Raw genomic sequence first — 19483 nt, 5'->3', positions numbered from 1 at the left:
TTAGCTAAACTAAGCTAAAACCCTATCCCTCTCCTCATTTCTCTCATTTCCCACCCCTAGAGAAGGGAAAAAAACGTAGAGAGCTAAGGAGAAGAAGGAAAGAAAGAAGAAAAAGGAGAAAGGAAGAAGGAGAAGGAAGGGAGGATGCCTTTCAATTTTAAGAATATCGAAATCGTGATTCCCCATATTCACGTCATTCTAAAATGAAGAATATACTGAGGCAACCAAACAGTTTTGATAATTCAGATTTATGATTCTACAGAATGACTTTCACCAGATTGACGCAACCAAACACACCCAATTATTGGTATTAACCGTGGTCGATACCAACAAGAATCTGCATATACAACCAATTTCGGTATTGATATTAGTATTAGTTAGGTATCGATATCGATTGTTACTGGTACCGATACGAATCAGTCTATACAATTAGTCACAATACTGATTCTCAAAACCGTGATATATGAAACAAGATCAATATTTTAGGTGATCGTATAATTTAGCCATACATATTCAGTATTGATCTTGTATGAAACCTTATACCAAATTTAAATATGAGATCTATGAGATACTTCTTACAATTTTTCCTAAGAAGAATACACGGAAAAGTAAGATTAAATATATCCATCCCCTCCCCTCCAAGTCCAAACCTCCAACCTATACAAGCCTACATATAAACAAACAATGCAGGAATGTATCCTCTTCGTCTCGATCTTAATTACCGGCGTCCTTCGTCGCCGGCTGAGGCAGATGACAACGCCATCTTCTTCTCCGCCGCTTCTCCTTCCTCTCTGAACTTCTTATAAATATCGCTCTTGTAGAACTCTCGGGTTCTCATCACCAGAATGAACGAAACCAGTGCTCCAAAGCACGACACTGCCGCTAGTACGATGAAGGAAAGTCTGTAACACTGAGCCCCTATACAAGTCAACTCTTTCACTGAAGACCTATTAAGCCCCTTCTGCGCCAGTTGCTTCAAGGCTTCCCTGTCGTAAAGCTTCCCCGCGATCCTCACGTTGAGGATATAAGACCCTAATGGGCTAGCCAATTGGCCACAATTGAACAATGTGGAGTAGTATTTGAGTCCGAAAAGCTCCGATATGATGGCGAAGAGCAGTGTCAATTGGGCGCCGAAGGTGAAGCCGACGATGATCGATGCTACGTACAGGGAGCCTGGGAAAGGTATGGCAATGAGGAGGTATCCCACGCAGGACAAGAGAAGGATCAGCGTCATCATTAGAGTCCTTGGGAATCTCATCTTCGCGAGCAAGATTTCCGACAGGAATCCGGCGAAAACTCTCCCGCAGTAGTTCCATATGCTTACCAGTGATACGAAAGAGCTGATGATACGAGTCGGGTAGCCCAAAGACTCTCCAATCTGACCCAGATTGTCAATCGCCGTTAGGCAGCAGCCGAGCCCACAAAACGTCGCCAGGAACAGAATCATCATGTCGATGCTAAAGATCGCCTGTAAGATTCCGTAATCCTCGCCTCTGTCTGGCTTCTTGAAGATGCTCCAGCCTGATCCCTTGGGTTTCTTCTCTGCTATCTGCTGCGCGGAGGAGGGTTCTGCCGCTGCTAACTGTTTGGACTCCGCCACCGCCACGGTCGGCAGTTCCTTGACGATGGTGATGCTGGAAGGGGGATCGATGGGCTGTTTCTTGAGGTTCCAGAGGGCGTATTCTTCTCGAATTGCAATGCCGAGCGGTAGAAAGAGTAGTACACAGACGAATGTGGCGCTTGCGATGTACCCGGCGTGGGGGAAAACAATCTGCTTCTGAAGGATAGTGATGACCATGAGAAACAGCGCAAGGGCGATGGAAATATAGAGGAAATGGTAGAAAACCCTGGTCTCATTGGGCTGACGGACCACCCTCATCGTCCTGATCGTGTACACGAAGATGATGGAAATCAGTGCCGGCAGCCAGCCGATAAGGAGGATGAGCGATGTGGCATCGTCGCCGTAGATTGCCAGGTACATCTGGGTCATAATGGCTCCGCTGAGTCCCACGTATCCTTTGAGCAGGCCCAACATGATGCCTCGGCTCTCGGGGAAGTTTTTGACGCAGGTGACGAGCGAGCCTGTGTTGGCGAAGTTCTGGGAATTGGCACCAATACAAATGAAGATGCACATCTGCCAAACGGCCGGCTGCGGGATCTTGCCGACGACGGCGAGCCATATGAGGAAGTAGCCGGTGAAGTTGAGGAGAGCTCCAACTAAGAGGACGAACCAGGTAGGGGTAACCTCAGCGATGAGGCCAGAGAAAACTCCCACGTTGGCGCCGAGGTCCTTGCAGAAGCCCAATAAATTAAGGGTTGTCTGGTCATACCCGAGTGACATTTTTATCTGTTTGGAGTAGATCCCAAATAGATAAGTTGCTCCTGCCCCTGCCATGATCAAGAATGAAGCGAACACCATAAACCATCTCCCACGCACCAGATGGGCAGCGAAACCAGCAGCAGCAGCACCACCACCGCCATTCCCAATCGCCGCTACTGCCATCGTCCTACACCCTTGCTGAGCTGCTTCTTCCAATCCAATCCAATCCAATTTTCAGACCGAACAATCACCAAATTCACAACAAGAGCAAATCTGTCTACCCTTTACTCTTCTCTGTAAGTGAGATGCGCAGTAAATAGAATGGATTGATGCAATTTAATTCCAACAGGTTTCCTTATTTTGGAATTAGATTAGCATAAAACCAAGTTGTAATTGATAATTTGACTCGAGAAAAGAGGAGAGGAGAGAGGATTTGACAAAAAGGAAACTAAGTTTGAAGGGGAAAATACGATGCCGAATAAGGAATGGATGAGGAATAAGCAATGGATGAGGAAATCAAGGGGGGTTGGGGGGGGGGGGAGCCGATTCAGTTCTCAGAGAGAGAGAGAGAGAGACGACAGAGAGGGAACCAAGTAAGTAATGGTGTGTGATGTGCCAAATGGTACTTCCCTTAACTCTTAATTAGCTGTGCCTTGGTAACCCCCCTCCCTATAAATAGTTAAGTAGGATTATGTGCCGGTGAGGCGGCAATGGCACCGGTACCGGCAATAGTATATTAGTGCTGATCAATGAGCGTTTGAGCCCGTGACATAAACAAACTAGTGTGTTTGGGGGTGGGGGGACGTTACGCGGGGGTCACATCACAGCCTCACAGGAAGGTTGTAGTGTTGTGACTTGTGAATTCACACACTCTATGAGTGGACTTTGTGGGTCCCACCCTCAAGTTCTTTTTCCACTTTTGCTTTGCTTTTCTTTTGTAGGGTTTGAAAATTGCACATTGAATATCCAAAACTAATGAATTTATTAACAGAAAAACCGACGGGGACAAAACGGAAGCTTACGGAAAGCCGAATTTGGGTCAAAGCCGTGAGGTGGAGTAGAGTTGGTAAGACCGTGCGACTAGTGTCAGAGATATCGTTTTTTTGTTTTTTTGATTTATCCTATTTAGGCGGACAAGCTACGGGGACGGTTAAGATACAATCTACAACTAAGGGAGAGGAGAAAGGAGAGAGGGGTGCGTTTTTTGGCACAATATGCAATCTAGAAGAGTTTGATCCCTTGATCTCCTGAGGGTTTGCATTAAATTTGCAATGTCTCCAACCAATTGAGCTAGCTGTTGTTTGCTAGAAATCGTTTTAATTGGTAAAAATCTGCACTTGGTAGGCTGTTATTGCTATGTAACAGTGTAAGGCAATGTAATACAACTTTCCAAAAATAAAACTATGGGCCCAAGCCAAAAATCCTACGCAACGGATAAGAAATAAGTAAGAAGAGAAATTGAAATTCCTTCTATTATTATTATTATTTTTTCTTGGGGAGGGAGATTGCTATCGGACTGCGTGACCCCATACCAACACGAGGTTAACAAGAACACTCTTAGTAGCATCAGTAGGGTGAGATTCTTCATTTGGCAGGGCCGTGGTTTCATCCTTCCAATTAAATGAAAATCAAAAGTAAATATGCCAAATTTAGGCCAATACTGGGCAATCTGGATCGGTATAGACCGAGGCCGATACCTTATCAAATCCTGATTTCTAAACTTCCTTGTGTCTATCTCTCTCCTCGCCTTCTCTAGAATGATATATTTACCCTTATCGTGGGAAGAGAGAGATAGACACATAGAAGCAGTAGCATATATTACAGAGTCTAACAAATATTTTTTTTTACTTTTAAGGAAAAAAGATCGTTGTTTAAGCCTCTAAAGTCTGCACTCCCGTCAGTCAATAAGAGAACGCACACAACCATTGTCTAGGGTGAGATTTACACCTTTTTCATGGGATTTTACTCCTCTCCATTTTCAAGATCTATAATTTCTATAATTTCCACCTTGAGAATGCAACACGTGGCAGGGTGAAATCCAACGGCCCACTTTTAAAACGCTAAAAGTAATCAAGAGTTAACCACGGTTTATGTAACCCATGGCCTAACCAGCTTTGGTAACTAAACTCAACCTCAAACTGTGGTCAACTCAAATTCAAAATCAATTACACGTTCTCTTTCTTTCTCTCTCTCTCTCTCCGTTCTTTCCCGCTCATCTCTCCTCTCGATTCTATCTCCTCTCTCTACCTCTGCAACTGTGCAAGAGAGTCTGCCGGAAACAACAAATCGGAGAGGATCGCTTGCTCTGCGAGAGGGAAGAGAGCCTGCCAAAAACACAAAAACGGAGAGGATCTTCGCGAGGTTTCAGATCACAGCTAGGGTTTTCGATGAAGGAGTTCTTCTTACTCCTTCTTCGTGTCTACGACGACTGACCGATTTTCAAAGCTTGCTGAGTACTCTTGGAGAGGGTCAAGAAAGACCGAAAGAAGAAGCTTGAGAAGCAAGAAGTCATCAAGTCATCCAAAGCAGAAACAGGTTTGGCTCCTCAATCCACTTTGTTTCTTTACAGAATTAGACACATTTTGACTGCAAATAGCCCCTCCCCTCCTTTTTTTTTTTTCTTTTCTTGTGCTCAATTTGTATGTTTCCGTTATTTTTTTGTATGATTGGTCAATCTGTTATACTAATTCCCAATTATGAAAGGTGTGATGCTTGATTGTAATGGATAACACCTTACAAACCGTGATTGGTACTTTAGGATTCGTCCTTTTAATGATGGAAATGCATATATAGAAATGGTCAACTGGCTCTAATTTGATTATGGTTCTTTCTTTTCCCCTCAGTTCTTCAGGGTATGTGTAAAACTTGCTCTTCTGATTCTTCTGGGGGATACTCATGCTTATTTCCTTTTATCTAAAATTCAATTTATCCACTGGATGCCCCATTGAGATGGCATTTCTCAAGTATTAACTGATTAGCCAAGCATGGTGTTTAGATTTATCTTCTGATGACGAAATTGGTTGAAAGAAAGCAATTGGGTAAAATGTGGTATCTTTCTTCCCATTTGTTACAAATGTAAGTGATTTTGATTGGATCTTCATTACATTGTCATTGTTAGCAATTGCTATGAAACAACGAACACGAGAGGTATGCTGTCTCCCTTCTCCTTATATCCTGCTTCCTGCTTCCACTTCTGGTCGAGTTCCATTGTTGCATTTTTTATTTCTAAAGGGGGTATCTTATTCATGATTCACTGCTTCAATTTTTTATCTTTATTCTTGTTTCTCTTGAGGAACTCTTATCAAGATACATAATTTTCTTATTATGTTACATAACAGATTAACTGTTGAGGCATTGAAGCATGTTTCTCTGAGTACATCATAAGTTCTGCTTTAAATCTTTTATAAGATATACAAACGTCTTACTTCCATCATTAATTAAACTGGAATTCAGAAACTAGAGTCATAGCAAGAGAACCCATCGTAATAACTTTCTTATAAAAAACACCAATAGCCACTTGGATGAATTGGCATTTGCACTGCCACTTTACGAAATAGCCTCAGAGTTCGATACCATTTTATATACTCTAGTTTAATCCCCCACCCCGAAATGTGTAATAACACCCCACCCCCCCCCCGGAAAAAAAAAACAGAAAAAAAATTCTGAAAAAAGCTAATCTTGGATCTTCTCTCCTTTCTCTCCTTAGGCAGTACTTCTGAAAAAACTAATCTTGAATCTTCTGAAAAAAGACCATCTTTGCCTTTTAATAATTTCTCCTTCATCATAATCTTCATCTTGTTTGCAAGCTGATTTTTTTTAGCTAAATGTGTTGTTACTATTTAGTGATTTATTTGAGAGACTGTGTAGGGATATGTGTTATACCCGCACCCTGGATCATAATTAATTATTGTTTCTTCCCTATGACGTGTAGTTATCACTGCCACGTATGTTGGTGAGCTTTCTCACTAGTGATCAAACCCAGCTACAAAATTATTGACCACAGTACGGACTTGCCTGTGGAGGAAATTATTCGGGGTCATGGGAGACAAACCAAGGCAAGGAAATAGTAAGTTCTAGCCCTTAATTTTATTTATTTACCCTTTCCCTCGATACCCTCGAAGTGCGGGTCAAGGTTTGGATCACCCGGACTATTTTAATTGAGTTGAAAAAATTTTATTTGTTGCCTTGGGGAAACATGTGAAGATCAATTATACCCAGATTATGTGAGCTCATCTTTTAATTAGGTTCTTTCCTAATTATAACTAGTGGGCATGCTCATTAGCTTAAGAGGCCCATTGGGCTTAAGTGACAATTTAACCTAAGGGTCCATCTAACTCTATTTGACCCAAGGTTGGGTATTCCTTTCTCTTACCTAAATAGAACTAATGGGTCAATCCATTAAGCCCTCTTGATCCATTTAACTTAGAGTACCCATTTAACTTGGATCGACCCATTCAACCTATTTGACCCATTTGACTTGTGGGATAAAAAATGGATTTTATTTTATTTCTTGCCCAACCAATTGGACCCATCCTTATTGGGTTCTTTTCTAATTAAAACCAATGGGTCGACCCATTTAGCTCTTGACCCATTTAACTTAAAGGATCCAAGGCCCATTTTCAATAAATAAGGCAAAAGGGGGGGGGGGGGAGAAGCATTCATTATCATTATTTCTCTCATCCAACCTAAATCGTGGAGGAGAGAAAGAAGAGAGAAAGGAGAAAGGAGAAAGGAGAAAGAAGAAAAAAAGGAAAGAAGAAAGAAGGAGGGAGAAAAGGAGGAAGAAGAGTGGAGAACCTTGGTTGGAGGCTTGAAGATCTCACTTCTTGGAGCCTCAACGTGGAACTCTTCTTCCTTGGGATAGGTAAGCCATTAAATCCCACTTCACTTATTCTATTTTTGGGTTTTAAGGTTTGAAAAAATGGGAGAGACTTGACCTAGGGTTCTCTTGGAACCCAAGGAATCGATGGAACCTCTAAGCCTAGGCTAAGGTGGAGTTATTTCACTCCATTACAAGCTCTAAGACTAGCAATCTTATTCCAATTGAAAGACTTAGGGTTTTTACTCTATTATGCCCTAAATTAGGTTTTCTTTGCTTTCCCTCTTAAATCCTTGGGATTACATGGACCTAATTAGGACATAGGACCTTACTGGACCTAGGAGGAAGCTTCCTTACCTTTAAACCCCTTGGAAAAAGAACCTCTGGTGAGAAACCTTTCAAATTTTGATTCTGCAGGTATGTGGTTTTACATATGGTTTCAAGACCTACGACAAACCACTTGTGCAACCGCACTTGGCAGAGACATTCTTGAGCCCTTAGTTTTTTAGGATTTACTTGTGGTTTTAGAAATTGGGCATGAGACCACTCCTGCAACCACTCTAGTTCTGAAACCTTGTACTTAAAGTGATTATGGGAGACCTTTTGGGGATCCGTCCCTTTACTTATTTAACCATATTCTTATTCTTTGTCTAGGTTTAAAACTCTCATCTTGTGGCATATTACTTAATCGCGGCGACAACTGTAACTTCGGGACATAACATATACTGTGAGTGGGTTTGGTTGTTTGGGCTTGATATTATTATTGCATTGTATATTATGTCATCATTATAAATTATTAAGCATGCTTGCGCATATTACATACTTTTATATATGATTGTTATGATGTTGATTGGAGATGTTTTACTTTGATGGGTTACGGTGTCGGTGGGTGCCCGTGCCAGAACCCCGGATACTATATATATTTATGAAGTAATTATGTTGAATGTTATGTTGAACTGTATGCGTCGTGCCGTGCTGATAACTAGACACTAAACTAGATGAAAAGTTGATGCGCCCGGATTACCTCTCGGGATGATAGGAATTGCATGTAGTATACTGCGGCTAGGACTTTTGTACCCTTATGCTACGACCTTTGCCAACAGGGGTTTAGGTGTTGGATAACCAGAGCCCGAATTCTATGATGTGAGAGAGAGCCAGTCATGGTAGTGATGGTTATATTGGGGCTTGCCATTGGGATGTTTTGGTGGCATCGTCCGGCGTAGGCTCCCGGGTGGTAATTGAGGTTTCATTGTGGTGATGAATAGAAGTGACCCACAGTGTTTTCTGAGTTATCACAGTAGCATATACCTTTGACTTAGTTGTGATGATAGGTGAAAGTTTTATTTAACCTATGCATGCATCATGGGACTATGTGAATTGCGTGTTTGTGCATCCCCATCCCCTCATTGGCTCAGTGGAGCTAACCCCCTCGTGTACACACTTTTTAAATTATGATGCAGGTACGGAGGAGCCGGAAGCTGTGTTTGAGGAACATGGCGACGGGTATCCTTGTGACGATTGCGCCTACGGGCCGTGAGAATTCTTGGGACTTGTTCCCCTATGTTATTTTAGGGCTTAAAACCCATGTATAAACATTTACTGTTATACCCTTGCTGATAGCTATTAGATGGTAATGGAAAATGGATTAATTACAGTATTTATCATCTAGGCTTTGATCATCTGTAACTATTTGATTTTATACGCTTTCGTAAAACTATTGATCTTTTAGAATGTAATATTTTCTTTTCCGCATTTTGATATTATATTGTTTTAATATTTGTTATGACTGTGCGTTGGGACACTGTGTCAGTGATCTTGACAGCTTAGTAGGATGACACGCATTGTCCTAGTCACCCCTTATAATGCATAATATTCCTTGTCTGGGATAGGAGCGTGACAGAGTGGTATCAGAGTAATGATGCTCTACACTGACCACAGTCTCACAGACTCTTGATTTACTCTCCACAATTAGGTTCTAAACTAAAAATCTTCAAGAGCATAAATGATGGTGTGTAGACATAGGAGAAGACTGATTGTGGTGAAACAAGGACTTAGAAGATAATAGGTAACATGGAACTTAGGACTTGAACCATAGAGGCTGTTAAGCTACAACTATGTAATTGCTTGGTTGAGTCTTAAGTAGGTCATAGATGAGCAATTATATGCTATAATTCATAAACAGTAATGAATCAATCATAATCAACCACAATTATCAACAATGATTTAAACAAGAGTGAATTAAGCAAATACGTAGAGATATATATAAGATTAATTATAAATATCCAATTGTTCCAAATCTTCCTGGAAGGCAACTATATCCTTCTCATTTCAACATTCATGATTTCATCCATTCCAACAAAAACATATGACTCCATCCTGCTCAATCAAAAGATACCAATCTAAACACCAAATTGTTTCAGATTCTCTAAAGTTGGGCTAGTCATTTGCAACACCGCCACCACCGCGACCAAGAAAGGTGTTGATGTCATCTACCCCTCTCTCGATACCCTTTAGACGTCGAGTCTGATCGAAGAGTTGCTTCGTGACCTCATCGAAGCCATCCACCACTCGCAGGTTCAGCCACCTGATGGCCGTCAGAATGTCAATACCTCTCGCTTGATGAAGGTATAGGGGTTCTTTCCCGGTGAGCAATACGTCTTCGCTTTCCTAATAGACACATTAAGAATCCCCGCTAACTGTGCTACTGTGAAGGCTATAGGGACCCCCTTGACATATGAGACAACCCGATAATTCTGTATGCCCGGGTTCTCGATATCCGGATTTATATAGAAATGGCGAATGAGTTTCAAGTAGTATAGTTCAGGAAGGTTGAGAATGTTGGTCCACCCTAATGCCTCGAATCTCTGTCCCACCATGTAAACTTTGAGATCATCCAACACTACATCCCGCCCTTCCACTATGTTTTTGAAGCGAAAGTAGTTTTGGTAAAGCTCTTGGTCCTCTATCTTTTGAAACCATAGTGGATCTAGCACAGTTGGTGCAACTTATTCAACGCATGCACGCTGTGTTCTTGGAGCCATTGATTATTTTAACCTGCAGCCAAAAGCCAAGATTGATAACAAATTATTACCTTGAATGCTAAGGCTTAAGTAGATGATCAATGTAAGGTTGTGAAGTTCAAAACCTAGCCTTTGATTCTTTCCCAAGGCAATTAAGTTACAGCAGGATTCTTAGGCTAGAAAATTCTGATTTTATCCAATTGTGATCTAAGAAGTTAGGAAAAAAGGAAAGGCATGGCCATTATGTGAATGACATGATAAATAATGAAGATTCATGGTCATAATATGCCTAGAAAGTATGCTTTATGTAAAACTGTGAGTTCAAGCAAAATATGAACTTATTTGATCTTGAAACATGCTATAAACTTTAAAGAAAATTTTTAGATTTTGTGGTTGGGAGATTGAATCATAAGAAACAAGTAAATATGGTTTGTGACAACTCAGAGAATGTAAGCTAAGCCTTATCTAGTAAGATCGAATTAAATATGGCAAAAGAGAAGAGAAAAATTTGATTAGGTTTTGGTTTTTCCAAAATCTAACCCAAATCTTTGGATTTGATGCCAAGATCGTGTTCGAGCCCTTACATAGACTGTATATGGTGAGCAAATGGTTAAGATTAGGTTGTGAGTAGCCTACCGAGCAAAAAGAAACAAAAACCCCAAGTTTTATAAACCTAAAATCGATTTTGGGGTTTCTCCTTGAGAGAAATCGATGGGAGAGAGAGATAGATCGATAGAGGAGGGAGAAACCATACCTGAACTCGATCAAATTCTGTTGAGGAGTGATTTGGAATACCAAAAATCCACCAAGGAGGGAAGAGAGAGCAAGAACGATCACGGCTTTTGGTTCTTCAAATATATTAGGATTGTGTTTTGAAGGAGGGAAATAAACCCCTAAGTCGCGGGTTTTAAAATTTTAATTTTTGGGCCATACGTTTTCACCCGCGGATTCAATTTTGTGAAATCGACTGAGAATCCGCGAATTTCTGAGAACAAAAATTTGGTTTTGTAAAAGCCCGAATTTACCTGTGGTTGCAACTTAGTGAAACCACACCTAAAATCGCCTAATCTAGAAAGGATTTTTGGCCCTGTTTGGTTTAACCAACCTATTTCAGGTGTTTGTTACCTTTAATTGATGTTTTCCTCGCCCCTCTTGTGGCCTATGTTACCCTAGTAATTTAAGCTTTATGTTTGGCAAATAAAATTATAGAAGTGAAATGTCTGCAAGATATGAGAACTGTATTGTAATAAAAGCTTATAAGGAAAAATGAGACATGATAACCATAGGAAGATGTTGGGAGTAAAGAGATATGAATAAGATCAATGCACATGTAAAATCCATGTGAGATCCCTAATGCATGGATGTGAATAATGAGATAAATAGGAACAACATGTACTTTTGGCTACTTTACATTCCAAGCAGTGCCAACCAAGCAAGTTACTGGATGAAAATACCTCAACAAGAGACAAGAATTATTTATCTGAAGAAAAGTGAAAAGATTCTAAGAATTTTATCAATAATCATATATACAAGGGAATATGCTTGAAAATAAGACAATGTGATAATTTTTTATGAGATTTTATAGCATGTAAAAGAATTAGATTTGAACTTGGAGAGTTTTTCCAAAATATTGTGAATTGAGGATTTTACCACAACCAAAACCTAGACATAATCCAAGTAAAATTCAACTAGATATGACGAACATAGCAACAATCTCTAAAATGCTTGCAAAGACTTAAAAATTTATAAAAGATACAATAAGCAAACAAGGATCCAACAACTTAGTGTCATCGATCAAATAGGGCTTAATTTACATCACAAAAAAAAAAAAAAAAATCTGGTCCCAATCGGTTTGGCATGGATTTGATGTACATGCCTATGGGATTACAAGCAAAATCAAGACATGATCACAACTTGAGAGGATTCATCTCAAATCCAAGAAAAGAGAAAGTAGAAATAGGAGAAAGCCATATCTTGAACAAGTGAGAGTTGAACCTTGAGGCTTAAGATTACCAGAAAACCACCCAAGGGAAGCTTGAATGGAAGTCCCTGTAGAGGTTTTTCTCCCTGCGGTTATGTCCTTTTCTTTGGAGCCAAAAGTGAGTTTTAAAACTCGCGGCTCTGTTTTGTTAAAATTTTACGAACAGACGAACAAACGGATTCACTTGTCGTGAATCCGCTCCGCACAAAACTTGAAATTATCATTTTAAAATTGTGCGGATCAACGAACGGATCCACACTCATGCGTCCGTCCGTAGGTCCGTTTGACTTCAACTCTCTTGGCCTTTGAGACTTCTGAGATCGGACGAACGAACGGATTCGCATTCCACATCTGCCCGTTAGTCCGCTCTCCCTGTTTTCACGGAGGAGCCACGAATGCACCCAGAGTACTGACACCGCTCGTGAGTCCGTCCGAATTCTTTTAAGATTTTGAGCATGTTTTTGGAGACCTTTTGACCACACCTATATGTGATGATTACGTGCCTATGCCCTAGATCGGACACCCCTGTTGTGTGACCCATTTATGTGGACCACTTAAGTCTAGTTAATACCTTGAAATTGAAAGAGGTTAGGACTTGTATTCGACTGGGCCAGCTAATAAGAACTAGCAGGCATTGGTAACCGCTGTGACTCCTCTCTTACATAAAAGGAGAAGAGTTACCTTTGAGGATGAAGACCTTAGACCCTGTGAATTTAAAGACCCGAATCTTGTGGATAGGAAAACCTAAACCTATGCGGGTAGAGATCCTTAATGGGGTGCGTATAATTTAAACCTATTTGTAGGTACTAAGAAAGGAAAGTAATAGGCTGGTTTGGACTGGTTTATTTGAGTAAGCCATAAAGGTCACGTGTATTTGGAAGTCATTCATAACGCCTCAACCTAGTGATGACTCTATTTGAACTTTACTTGGTTTATCCAAACCTTGTTTAGACTTATAGAGAAAGTCTTACACCGTGATTTGACTTTCCAAAAAAAAAAAAAAAGACTTAGCGAACCGTATCGAGAACTTCTTGTTCTTGTAGACTGATCTAGATGACAGATATGTCCATAGGAATGTGAATGTAATTATTGAATTTATGCCTACATATTGGTGTGATAAATATATATAGATATCCCTTAGAACCTTGGACTTATGTGACTATAGTGATTCTCTGGTACTACAAGTATGACCTTACCTCGACCTTGCTATGTAACTAGTTGGTGCCCTGACCTTTGTTGACCAAACCTTAGGGTAATGAATAATGAATTTAATGACCGGGCAGGTTAAATTATTGAGACCGCTTAATGAATTGACTTGGACCAAAACCATTAGAAGGTTGTTGGTTCTCGAAAGAGAACCATAATGGATTTTTCCCTGTGGGATAACTGTGTAGTAGGTTTAAAGATTGTGAAAGCTGAAACTGAAGGATGTAACAAGACCTTCTCCAACAACAGATATGAATAGGGTAATGGATCACCAAATGCGTCCCCTCCGTGTTGGGAGTGAACAATAGGAGATTCCATCAATATTCTAAATCATTTGAAAATTGGGTTAGGTAATGAGACGACCAGATGTGAAAGCCTTCAGAATGTGAACCCTATGTTGGGAAATGGACAGGTTAAATCCTGTAACCCAAGAATGACCAGAGTAGTGAAGGCTAGAGTGGTATTACTTGATTTGGAAGATCTAGGGAACCTTTGTTCTTTGAGACTTAACTTAGTAGTTGGAACCCTATTTTTCTAGGGTTATTGTGAACCACACCCCTGTGGTAATGTGACCCTGTAAGGAAAAGAGAATTGTGGAACCTGACTTGCTGTGCAATGTAGGCACTGCCTCATCTTGACTCGACCTTTGACTTAGTTTAAGATGTGGGTGACTTGGGATGTTATCCAACAGCCCTTATCACTTGAGACCCTAGCTACCTCAAATTTCGGGGACGAAATTTCTTGTAAGGTGGGGAGGATTTTATACCCGCACCCCGGATCATAATTAATTATTGTTTCTTCCCTATGATGTGTAGTTATCACTACCACGTATGCTGGTGAGCTGTTCTCACTGGTGGTTAAATCCAGCTACAAAATTATTGACCACAGTACGGGTTTTCTTGTGGAAGAAATTATTTGGGGTCATGGGGGACAAACCATGGCAAGGAAATAGTAAGTTCTAGCCCTTAATTTTATTTATTTACCCTTTCTCTCGATGCCCTCGAAGTACGGGTCAAGGTTTGGACTGCCCAAGCTATTTTAATTGAGTTGAGAAAATTTTATTTGTGGGTCCCACTTGCCTTGGGAAAACATGTGGAGAACAATTATACCCAGATTATGTGAGCTCATCTTTTAATTATGTTCTTTCCTAATTATAACTAGTGGGCATGCCCATTAGCTTAAGAGGCCCATTGGACTTAAGTGACAATTTAACCTAAGAGTCCATCTAACTCTATTTGACCCAAGGTTGGGTATCCCTTTCTCTTACCCAAATAGAACTAATGGGTCAACCCATTAAGCCCTCTTGATCCATTTAATTTAAAGTACCCATTTAACTTGGATCGACCTATTCAACCTATTTGACCCATTTGACTTGTGGGGATCAAAAATGGGTTTTATTCTATTTCTTGCCCAACCAATTGGACCCATCCTTATTGGGTTATTTTCTAATTAAAACCAATGGATCGACCCATTTAGCTCTTGATCCATTTAACTTAAAGGACCCAAGGCCCATTTGCAATAAATAAGACAAAAGGGGGGGGGGGAGAAACATTCATTAACATTACTTCTCTCATCTAACCTAAATCGTGGAGGAGAGAAAGAGGAGGGGAGAAGCATTCATTATTATTACTTCTCCCATCTAACCTAAATCGTGGAGGAGAGAAAGAGGAGAGAAAGGAGAAAGGAGAAAGAAGAAAGAAGGAAAGAAGAAAGAAGGAGGGAGAAAAGGAGGAAGAAGGGTGGAGAATCTTGGTTGGAGGCTTGAAGATTTTACTTCTTGGAGCCTCAACATGGAGCTCTTCTTCCTTGGGGTAGGTCAGTCATTAAATCCCACTACACTTCTTCTATTTTTTGGGTTTTAAGGTTTGGAAAAATGGGAGAGACTTAACCTGGGGTTCTCTTGGAACCCAATGAATCGATGGAACCTCTAAGCCTAGGTTAAGGTAGAGTTATTTCACTCCATTACAAGCTCTAAGACTAGCAATCTTATTCTAATTGAAAGACTTAGGGTTTCTACCCTATTATGCCCTAAATTAGGTTCTCTTTGCTTCCCTCTTAAATCCTTGGGATTACATGGACCTAATGAAGTCATAGGATCCTACTGGACCAAGGAGGAAGCTTCCTTGAAGCCTCCTTACCTTTAAACCCCTTGGGAAAGGAACCCCTGGTGAGAAACCTTTCAAATTTTGGTTCTGCAGGTATGTGATTTTACATATGATTTCAAAACCTACGAGAAACCACTTGTGCAACCGCACTTGGTAGAGACATTCCTGAGCCCCTGATTTTCTAGGATTTACCTGTGGTTTCAGAAATTGGGCATGAGACCACTCCTGCAACCACTCTACTTCTGAAATCTTGTACTTAAAGTGATTATGGGAGACCTTTTGGGGATCCGTCCTTTTACTTATTTAACCCTATTCTTACTTTTTGTCTAGGTTTAAAACTCCCATCCTGTGGCATATTACTTAATCGCAGCGACAACTGTAACTTCGGGACATAACATATACTGTGAGTGGGTTTGGTTGTTTGGGCTTGATATTATTATTGCATTGTATATTATGTCATCATTATAAATTATTAAGCATGCTTGCGTATATTGCATACTTTTATATAAGATTGTTATGATGTTGATTGGAGATACTTTACTTTGATGGGTTACGGTGCCGGTGGGTGCCGGTGTCAGAACCCCAAATACTATATATATTTATGAAGTAATTATGTTGAATGTCATGTTGAACTATATGTGCCGTGCCGTGCTGGTAACCGGGCACTAAACCAGATGAAAAGTTAATGCGCTCGGATTACCTCTCAGGACGATAGGAATTGCATGTAGTATACTGCGGCTAGGACTTTTGTACCATTATGCTATGACCCTTGCCAACAGGAGTTTAAGTGTTAGATAACCAAAGCCCGGATTTTGTGGTGTGAGAGAGAGCCAGTCATGGTAGTGATGGTTATATTAAGGCTTGCCACTGGGATGTTTTGGTGGCATCGTCCGGCGTAGGCTCCCGGGTGGCAGTTGAGGTTTCATTGTGGTGATGAATGGAAGTGACCCACAGTGTTTTCCGAGTTGTCACAGTAGCATATACCTTTGACTTAGTTGTGATGATAGGTGAAAAATTTATTTAACATATGCATGCATCATGGGACTATGTGAATTGCGTGTTTGTGCATCCCCATCCCCTCACTGGCTCAGTGGAGCTAACCCCCTCGTGTACACACTTTTTAGATTATGATGCAGGTACGGAGGAGCCGGAAGCTGTGTTTGAGGAACATGGCGACGGGTATCCTTGTGACGATTGCGCCTACGGGTCGTGAGAATTCTTGGGACTTGTTCCCCTATGTTATTTTAGGGCTTAAAGCCTATGTATAAACATTTACTGTTATACCCTTGCTGATAGCTATTAGATGGTAATGAAAAATGGATTAATTACAGTATTTATCATCTAGGCTTTGATCATCTGTAACTATTTGATTTTATACGCTTCCGCAAAACTATTGATCTTTTAGAATGTAATATTTTCCTTTCCGCACTCTGATATTATATTGTTTTAATATTAGTTATGACTGTGCGTTGGGACACTATGTCAGTGATCCTGGCAGCTTAATAGGATGGCACGCGTCGTCCTAGTCACCCCTTATAATGTACAATATTCCTTGTCTGGGATGGGGGCGTGACAATATGGATAATCCAATGGCTACCCCAGATGAGGATAAGCCTCAGATCGGCATGCATTTTAATTCAGAGAGCGAGGCTTATGAATTCTATAACAGTTATGGAGGAAGATTGGGTTTTAGTGTTAGGAGAGAATATGAAAATAAGAGCAAAAAAGACAAGACTACAATAACTTTGAGGAGATTCGCATATAATAAACAGAGTATTAGAAAAAAAAACAATCGTGATATTCATAGTAATTGCTCTAGAGCGGAGACGAGAACAGATTGTCCTGCTCGAATGGGCATAATACTTATGGAAAATGGGAAATACCAATGCCATGATTTTGTTGAAGGCCATAATCATGAGCTTCATATACCATCTACCACACACATGATGCGGTCACAACGGAATGTTTCAAAAATATATGGGCATGGAATTGACTTGGCTGATGATTCTGGAATTAGACCGAAGGCTACATTTGGGTACATGGGTAGACAGGCAGGTGGGAGACAGAACCTTGATTTTACACCAAAAGATCATCACAATTATCTCCGATCTAAGCGTCAGCGTGACTTAGGTTATGGTGAAGCGACTAGTTTGTTACAGTATTTTACAGAACAATCTAGGTTAGACCCATCTTTTAGCTACGCTGTGCAATTGGATATGGATGAGTTTATAACAAATATTTTTGGGGCTGATGCGAGAATGATAATAGATTATGTCTTGTTTGGTGATGTTGTTACCTTCGATACTATGTTTTGCACAAACAAGAAAAATAGGCCATTTGAAATTTTTTCTGGTTTTAACCATCATAAAGGACTCATTGTATTTGTAGCAGCTCTTTTATATGATGAGACGGTGTAATAATTCAAATGGTTGTTTAAGGCATTCTTGGAAACTCATAGGCAAAAGAAGCCTATAACCATTTTTACAGATCGAGATGCTGCACTGGCAAAGGGAATTTCAGAGGTGTTTCATGGGACATGGCATTGTTTGTGTACTTGGCATTTAATGCAAAATGCGATTAAACATCTAGGCAACTTGATGAAGAACGGATCAAGCTTTCTCTCAGATCTCAAAAAATGTGTACATCGGTATGTTGAGGAAGTACAATTTGAGTCTGCATGGGAAGAATTACGGATTAACTATGGGGTTGAAAATAATTCATGGTTAAATCGTTTGTATGAACTTAAAGAGAAGTGGGTCAGATATTATATGAATAATACATTTGCAGGAGGTATACGGAGTACACAACTGAGTGAAAGTATAAACGCTGATTTGAAAAACTATACAAAATCTACTCTAGATGTTGTGCAGTTTTTTAAGCATTTTGAAAGGGTAATCAATGACAAGCATGCTAATGAATTGAAGGCTGAATTTGATGCAAGAAATAAGCTCCCAAAGAATATGTTTTCCCGTATAAAAATTATTAAACATGCAGGAGAAGTTTACACTTCAGAAATCTTTAACTTATTTCAAGATGAGTTTTTAATGGTTGGTGATTGCCACATTAAATGGAAGAATGAAAGTTCTAGTCTGCGGGAGTTTGGTGTTGGTATAGATGATCAGGAGATTGAATTTAAAGTTGAGTGTAATCCATCTGAGTCTATTGTTCAATGTAGCTGTAGAAAGTTTGAGACATTTGGCATTCTATGTTGTCATGCATTGAAAGTTTTGGACTTGTTAGATATCAAGTCAATTCCTACAGCATATATTTTGAGTAGATGGACACGTGCTGCAAAAAGCATGATGATTGAAGATAGCAGGGAAAAAGTGATTGTGGAACATGTTAATTTGGCTTCCACACAACATTATATATTGCTATGCCGTAAACTGGTAAAACTTGCATCCGAAGCATCCAATTCAGTAGATGGATATGATTTGGTGAACAATGCTGCTACTGACTTGTTTAAACAAGTACACAATCTTGTCAAGGATGCCCCACACCAAGTTGAGTTAACTGAGGAGCCTAATCTGAATATTGCTAAAGGGCTTAAAAAGAAAGAGAAGAAAAAGATAGAGGGCAAAAATACTACAAAGCGATTGAAAAGTTGTTTGAAAACACAGGGAAAAAGGACAAAAAGCCCTACACCATCTAATTTAGTAAGTTTGACTTAAATTGATGGATTTCACTATTGTTAAAGGGATAATAATAATTGGATATTCCTAAGAGTTCATTAACATCTTGGACGGGTTTGGCGCCATATGTTACAAGAAGTGTGGTGAAGTGAGAAGAATATTAAATGCTATTCTACTAGTGTTGTGGAACTGGACTTGCTATTGGAGCAATGTTAATTACTCATTGTCATCATCACTATCAGCAGCAGTAGTAGATGGCTGATATCAAGTTAGATATACCATATATAGGGTTTTAGAGCTGCCTGCCTTTGAGAAGAGCATCAAGTGCTTGATATTTGCTGGGAAGGGGGGTTGGGTTTGGTTATGGAGAAGTCCAATGGGACTTTGAATGATAAATAAG

At 40.1% G+C, this 19483-nt stretch overlaps 3 protein-coding genes across 3 annotated transcripts; 2 read left to right on the top strand and 1 right to left on the bottom strand.

Annotated features, from left to right (window-relative positions):
* Positions 1–718: 718 nt before the first annotated feature.
* LOC122655102 (protein NUCLEAR FUSION DEFECTIVE 4-like) lies at positions 719–2622 on the bottom strand. Its single transcript, XM_043849337.1, has one exon. It carries the CDS (start codon positions 2501–2503, stop codon positions 719–721), a length of 1785 nt encoding a protein of 594 aa, XP_043705272.1. The 5' UTR covers positions 2504–2622.
* A 14418-nt stretch (positions 2623–17040) lies between these two features.
* On the top strand, positions 17041–17868 carry LOC122655101 (protein FAR1-RELATED SEQUENCE 5-like). Its single transcript, XM_043849336.1, has one exon. The coding sequence runs from the start codon at positions 17041–17043 to the stop codon at positions 17866–17868; it is 828 nt and encodes a 275-aa protein (XP_043705271.1).
* A 180-nt stretch (positions 17869–18048) lies between these two features.
* On the top strand, positions 18049–19122 carry LOC122655100 (protein FAR-RED IMPAIRED RESPONSE 1-like). Its single transcript, XM_043849335.1, has one exon. The coding sequence runs from the start codon at positions 18049–18051 to the stop codon at positions 19120–19122; it is 1074 nt and encodes a 357-aa protein (XP_043705270.1).
* Positions 19123–19483: the final 361 nt, after the last annotated feature.

Source organism: Telopea speciosissima, chromosome 3 (genome assembly GCF_018873765.1).
Source record: "Telopea speciosissima isolate NSW1024214 ecotype Mountain lineage chromosome 3, Tspe_v1, whole genome shotgun sequence".
Lineage (NCBI taxonomy): Eukaryota > Viridiplantae > Streptophyta > Magnoliopsida > Proteales > Proteaceae > Telopea > Telopea speciosissima.
This window is presented reverse-complemented; position numbering and strand designations above follow the sequence as displayed.